Raw genomic sequence first — 7,113 nt, 5'->3', positions numbered from 1 at the left:
TTTACAAAACTTTGCTGTTCCTCAGCCAGAATCTGGGTTTACAAGACTTTGAAATGTACTGTAACAAAGGACAAAACCAGTTAAGGCGTCACAAACTAAAACCATAATGACATCTTGGTAAATTCTTCTCCCTGCTTTTGAAAGCTCATTATTTACATACCTGCAGCCACAGTTGGCTAAGGTAATTCTGAACAGTGGACTACCAACTTCTTAGTTTCTCCAAAAAAAAAAAACAAAATAGCTATTAAAGAGTTTCTCTTTTAACTGGTTCTGTAGCCCTACAGCTGAGAATACTTTTTCAAAATGTATTCTTTTAAAAGTAGACCACTTCCATGTTAAAACAACATGAACGAGCTCCTAGGGCCATCAGACTGCTGGGCAAAGTAATGACACTTGGCTGACAGTCTAAAATCTCCCCAGGTACAACCCTTCTTTAAGAGAGGTTTCACACTTAGATGCCCTTTGAGGGGGTATTTGCAGAAATAGCAAAAGTAAAGGATTTATTCTTTAAGGACAAATTATTCCCTGTGTGGGGGAAAATATGTTTAACTTCAGTGAGAACTAATCCCCAAATAGGATCATTAAATTTGCATGTCCTGAGCTGGAGCCTGCTTCAAATTTGCAGTGACTGCAAAACATGTTAATTACAAGAGATATGTACATTTGTATAAAGTTGAAAAATTAGTAACTTATGTACACGAGAAGAAATCAGAATTTCTTGCGTCTGCTCCTTGTCAGCTCATACCTGCAAGACAGACACAATAAGTAATTACAGTAGTTGAAAACTTTCTTGAAAGTGTTAACTGGCACAATAGAGAGAATTTGGGCTGCTTTATTGCTTGTGCTTCACAGGCAGCACAGCAAAGGAGCTCCAGAGATGGCCTCAAACTTCAGCTCTTCACCAGGAACTTTGGGTGCATCCTTATTTCCTCTTCCCATAATTGCCCTGAGACACACACACAAGCTGGCCAAGGAAATGTGGTTTTCCTATTGGAATATTGGCTCACTGCCTGTGCAGATGGCAAGCTCCTGGACTACCCACACTACATTCCTTGGGCTCCACTGAAGGAGAAAGAAGGAAGAACTCCTGCCATTAACTAAAGACACAGAAGTGAAAAAAACACCCAAGCCTGGTTCTCTGTTCTGCCTCAGACCAGGAAAACATACAAACCTCAGAACCACAATGAACGTACAGGCAAAACTGTAAGTGGCTTATTATAATAGTTTCTATAAATGCTTTGTAATTAAAGTTTTATCATACATATATATTGCTGATCAGAGTATTTAGTTAAGATCTTTATTCAAGTTAAAATTTGTTGCAAGGTTACTTTAATAAACAAAATTCTTATGTGCCCCTGTGGCTTTTATGGCAACTTAAAATATGCTGAAGACTATAATTGACACAGGCATCTCATTAAAGCTGTCTCACAGGGCAGGCATTGCACAGCCAGTGGATTAACACACAATTTAGATAGAATTACCAGATTAGCTCAAGTCAGTCCTGCCTTTGCAGGTCAAATATTCTTCTTGCTCACCCAAACACAGCCCAGTTACCATCACTCACTCCCACAGCAGTCATGCAAGCTCCCAGCAAAGCAGTGGGTAGGTTGGAAGTATGGAGATGAGTACTTACCATTGTGCAAAACCTTTTATTAAATCCTCCTGGGACAAGTCAATGCGCACCTTTAAAGCAAATTTTATTTGTTTGTAGGTTATTCAGCATATAAATTGATTAGCTAACCTACCACTCCTCCCAAGTCAGACCCACTTTCTAGCTGTGGGGCTGCAGCTAAGGCTTGAGGAAAAATGGAGCTTCCCACATTCCCAGGATGGAGCAGGCATGAACCAGCTCAGTTTCCTATAGCACTACTTGGAAATTTATCTGTCACCAAAGAAGCAATTGCACAGAATTTACTTTTCACAGAATCAAAGTTGTTCACAGAACGCTCAAAGCTCTGTTGGCAAATTGTGGGCTTTAGTCCCACGCCTTTCTCAGCTCCATGTTTGTGCTTTTGAAGCCATTCTCCACACAGGCAGCACCAGGGCCCAGGAACCAGGGCTTACTTCAGGAGCACCCTTCTGAAATGAGACCACACAGCTCCCACATGGATACAGCCTCACTTCAGATGAAAATCTAGCAGAAAAAGTCGTTTCCAGATTGCTAGTCCTATTACTGAGAATCAGTTACTGGAGCCACATTTCAGGATAGCCCAAAGTGTTCACCTCTGTTATACCTGTAGTGGAGATTGTTTAAACTTACTTTGCCCAGCTCCTTCCTCTCCTGTGAAATGAATGGCCTGCTGTTTTTCACTGCAATGTCCAGTGTCCTTTTCTTGATATTTTCCAAAGATTCAAAAAATTCAAACCTTGAAATAAAGTTTAAAAAGAAGAGGCTTAAGGCAAAATCTAAAATCCTGTGAGCAGCAGTGGGCAGAACACAGTGACAGAATACAGCATCAAATGGCCAGGACTTTAACAGGGAGGAACACAAAGAAAAGGCAATTCTAGGGTGAGGTTTTATTCACATTGCAGAAAACCTCTTCCAGGCCTCATGAAAGATGACAACACTGTGTTCAGACTGTCCACTGTGCCAGGGGGAAGGAGGAAAACATGCATCCATGATGAAATGCCATTTAACATCATTTTCTCCCCTCCATGGAAGATCAGCGTGTTTTCCATGCAGTAGTCATTACTCAAGAGGAAATAGTCATGAGCCAACCCCCCAAGTTCACAGAGCAGCCTTGCACCACACCAAGAACGGACAAAGGCTGAAACCCGTGGCAATTAAATTCTTAATGGCTCTGACTCAAGCCTCTGGCACACATGGCTAATGTCAAGTGAGTTTTGTCCATGCCAAATCACTCCAGTTCTTCCCCCCTGAATAGCTTTTCCTCAAGTCAGAGCTGTGAAACAGGTGCTTTGGAGCTAAGCATTATCCTGAATTAAGGATGTACATGATACGTCAGTACTGAGGATGAGGAAAAGGACATGCTGTTCCCAGCTGCTGTGATGGCACTAAATCAGTGGAGTTACTTAAGAATAGACATAAGCAGAATCCTCAGCTTTGGTGTTTTGAGTGTTAAAGATGAATGATTTTAAATCTTTTCTCCATTTCTGACTTACACAGAAAGGGCACAACACAGGAAAAATATAAGCCACCTAGGATGACCCAATATTCACATATTTTCATGTGTACCTTCCTCTAATTATGGGATTAAAACCACCTCTCAAAAGAACTCTGCTTCTAAGTGTTACTGTGTTTTGGTTTATGCAAGACAGATTCCATTGCAGTGGCAGAGCTGTGACACTGTCTGCAAAGAGGTGGGAGCATTTTACCCTGCTCCCACCAGGCCTTGATGATAACATCCACCTGTGGGCCCAAAGAGCGGTCCAGTCTCAAAAGGCTCTGCATTTCTACCTTGGACCTTTGGAAAGATGTCAGAATAAGCATCAGGCAGAGCAGTCACAGCATACTGCTGTATGCTCTAGGAGGTATCTAAAGGGGCAGACTGCCTCTGCTGTGACCAGGAGCTAAACACAGTAGGAGAATGTCAGTTTGCAAAGAAGGAAATGCAGCCTGGGGGCAGGGAAGGGGCACTTGCAACACCACAGGCAAAGCAAGGCCAGCTCTAAGTACTTATAAATCACAGTCCAAGCACCATTTGTTTCAGAAAACCTGAGAACATTCACAAGAGAGTCCTTAGGAGCTACAGCAGCATACCTTAAGAAGCCCTGCCATTACACAGAGATCATAACTATTCCAACTATAATAATAATTTACATTTTCTTACTTCTCATCGTATTGCGGATTCAGAGTTTTTTTCTTAACAGAAGTCTTCTTCCTACTTGTCCATCTTCTGTCTGGAAGCAGGTATATACGAACATATGGATCGACTCCACGGTTGGAAGAGGGTACCAAGTTCCTGTTAAAAGAAACACAGACAAGTATATTGTGTATTTTAATACCTTGGCTCTCTTAGAATCAGACCAACCCTTCACAAGCCAAAAACATTTATCTCAGGAGTTGGAATATAAACAAACTTTAAAGTTGTTTAGTTTAAATTTTTATTCCTAAGGGTGTGGCCACTTACTGGGGTTCCTAAATTAACAATTACATATGCAGTCATAGGTATCAATCCTTGTCACGATCTAACCCAACACCCCAAGACACACACCAGTTGTCAGTGCTGTTCAGAGGAAATTTTGGGTGGATGACAGTTGAAGTATCTCTACTGCAGTGAGCTCAATTCGCTGGGCTCTCTCCCTGACTTGCTGATGGCACTGACCAGAGCTGGGCACAGATGCTGCACAGTTGGAAGTCATCCAGTGCTAAGACATCTCCTGCTGCACATGGCTCTGCTCCAGCTTTGCTGGATGACTGACACAGCTGAGAGAGCTCCTCCCTCTGTGAGCCATCCCGAGCAGTACCTGCAGCCGTTGACCAGCACGACGAGGCTCTGCCGAATGGAAGCGTAACGCACCGTCAGCTGGATCTCCCCCAGAGGCACCTCAGTCCCGCTGCAAGACATTGCACAGTCAGGGCTTTTCATACAGCCATTGAATAGCCCACAAGCAGAATAAAAATAGCTTTCAGGGCACCATCCTTCTTCCTGGCATCCTAAGGTTTGATGTCGAGGAAGCAGCTGGACCACAGATGTTCCACAGAAGCCCCATCCCTGCCTTCTCTACAGGTACCTGATTTCAGTCCCACAGCACAAACAGCCAAAAAAAGCTCCTACGTGGCCCACTGTAGATGGGGCAGCAAAGCATGAGTTAGTGTGTTACACATTCCCTCAGGAATGTCTGTATATGCAAAATGGGACCTTTTTCGTATTTCATTCTGCATGTTATTAAAGTGGCTTAAAATCCAAAACATTGCCTAAAAATAGATTATAAATTAAACCCTGCTCAGAGCTAGAGAATTCACCAGTCACCAATTCACCAAAACTGCAGCTGGAACTGAGTTTGATGTTCTGGTTTGTAACTACTCTGATGCATTAAGATTCCACAAACTCCATTCTGTGCCCCAGGAGGGAAAAATCCTTCTCTCCATCCTGCCTGACAGAGCAGCCACACAGTGAGCACTGTGGGAAGGACACATACACAAGCACATCTATCCACAAAATCTTTGTTCACAGCATTATCACTCTTAAAATGTGTTGGATAAACACAGTCAGAGCTTTAAGCAGCCAGAGGTGCCTATCAAGTGTTTAAGTTATTACAGAAGGGATGTTCAGACTTCCAATATTGTGTTGCTAAATGAGTGTTGAGAAGCTCTTCAACAATATAAAGCCAACACATGCAGCACTTAGGAGAGCCATAGAGTGAATGCTTTTCTTTTACACCAGTTCTGACAGTGCCCTGTAATTTAGGAGATACTAAAGGAGATACTTTGCTGTTGACTGGAATACTTAGGTCAATTCTTCATAGGGTGACTTGAGACCCAACACCTCAGCGGCCTTGAATTCAACTGTATGCAATTGTAACACCTAAACTTTCCCAAGAGAAGAGCAATTCAGCTGGAAGAACACCTACTTATGAATGTCCAGGTTGCTGCTACTTAATTCAAAGCAGGAAGAAGGCAGGGACCCCAGTGAAGTGACACTGGGTGCCACCCTCATTTCCTGCAGGACAGGCAGTGTGGGCACAGCCACTGCTCCACTGGGCAATGCTGATGGTGGGCCATGCTCTGGGTTTTGCTTGCCCTCTGCTTCATCAAGGCCAGACACAGTTTCACTTGGTACAGCAGCTGCTGAGCTGTCTTTAGTGTCCAGGTTTTCTCCACTGTCCTTTTTTGGCAGAGACTCAAGTGCTGCAGAGTCTTTGCTCATGGGAGGTACTTTTGAGACTTGTGGAGAGGAAAACTTTTGCTGACTTCCAGCCTTTTCCATGACATGCACAGGACCTGGCTTCGAGGCATTGACACCAGCCTTGACTCTTTGCGGATCAGGTTCTTCAACATTCAATGCCTAAAAATCACAAGGGAAGACAGTGAGTGCTACTCCCATAGCACTGGGGTGAATGCCAGCATTACCACCCAGGAGGAAATTTGACCACAAAACTGTAACAGCAGGACTCTGCCATTAGAGATGAAAGGGGCTCCTGGGATTCACTGCAGTGTTCTCTCCTCCCATCCTACTGTGTCTGTACTCAGCAGTGTCTAAGCACTGATCCAGAGCATGGTGAAGAAACAAATCCTAAGCGTCAGTGCTGATTTCCCCAGCTCAGATTTTCTCAGGCCAACTTTTTATTGTCATGAGAAAATTTTCAGCCATGGCACTGCACTAAGTTTTAGGAAGCCTCAAGGATACCTCTCAACTCCACCATACACTCCTAATTTCACTTAAATACCTTGTCACACTTCTACTTTCCTCAACTGTAAAGCTAAGCTGCCTTTCTCCATGCCCACCTTTCATCTCTTTTGCCTGGTTACAACTGGATGCTTCTGCAGGGGAAGCAGAGTGAATATGGGAAAGAACAACTTACCCGCAATACAAGTTTCATCTTAATGAAGCTATCTGAACTGGAATGGTCCAGCTGGAATCTCTGATCCAGAGTCATGTTTGGGTCCTTAAGTAAGTGGGAAAGACATATCACTGAAGTTCCCAGGGCACTATCCCACTCCTTGTCTTTTATCTGGGGGGATGGAAGAAAACAAAAGTTTTTATTAGCTGGCAAACTGGGAAGCATACCACTGGGAATGCAAAAGCAAAGCAAGAAGGTATTTCAGACAGAAACCAAAATTAGCTTATTTGCTTCAGTATGGTTACATCCAAATGGATGATGCCATTATTTCAGGAGTGTAACAAGTTAGTACATTTGGAGTAAAAATACCATCTCTAACTATGCAGAGAAAGAACTGCTTTAGCAGAAAAAACATGCCCTGAGATTTACTTGTTTTTCCTTGCTTGCTTTGGGGACAATGTCCTGAGTAGCTGAGTTGGCAACTGGTGTAAATCTTTACATATGTTTTAGGTAATAGTTTGTTTAGTATTTAACCTCAATACACCTTCCAAATTCAATTTTTTTCTGTATCCAAATGACCAGCCACAGAACTGGCTGTGGCTGAAATGCTAATAATGAGAGACAGGGCTGCTTAATGAGCCAGAACAC

The 7,113-nt window shown here is 43.1% G+C and overlaps 1 protein-coding gene across 1 annotated transcript in view; it reads right to left on the bottom strand.

Annotated features, from left to right (window-relative positions):
* Nucleotides 1-23: 23 nt before the first annotated feature.
* ESYT3 (extended synaptotagmin 3) overlaps nucleotides 24-7,113 on the bottom strand; it is a 31,301-nt gene continuing 24,211 nt past the window's right edge. The window contains exons 17-23 of the mRNA XM_014249254.2: nucleotides 6,487-6,636; nucleotides 5,536-5,969; nucleotides 4,429-4,518; nucleotides 3,792-3,923; nucleotides 2,261-2,366; nucleotides 1,634-1,683; nucleotides 24-745 (exon numbers count right to left, since the gene is read on the bottom strand). Coding sequence (XP_014104729.2) covers nucleotides 709-745; nucleotides 1,634-1,683; nucleotides 2,261-2,366; nucleotides 3,792-3,923; nucleotides 4,429-4,518; nucleotides 5,536-5,969; nucleotides 6,487-6,636 — 999 coding nt within the window. The 3' untranslated portion in view covers nucleotides 24-708. The remainder of the gene's footprint in view (nucleotides 746-1,633; nucleotides 1,684-2,260; nucleotides 2,367-3,791; nucleotides 3,924-4,428; nucleotides 4,519-5,535; nucleotides 5,970-6,486; nucleotides 6,637-7,113) is intronic.

The sequence above is a fragment of the Pseudopodoces humilis genome, chromosome 8, assembly GCF_049639895.1.
Source record: "Pseudopodoces humilis isolate 2021_Gansu_Grassland_sample_001 chromosome 8, ASM4963989v1, whole genome shotgun sequence".
Lineage (NCBI taxonomy): Eukaryota > Metazoa > Chordata > Aves > Passeriformes > Paridae > Pseudopodoces > Pseudopodoces humilis.
This window is presented reverse-complemented; position numbering and strand designations above follow the sequence as displayed.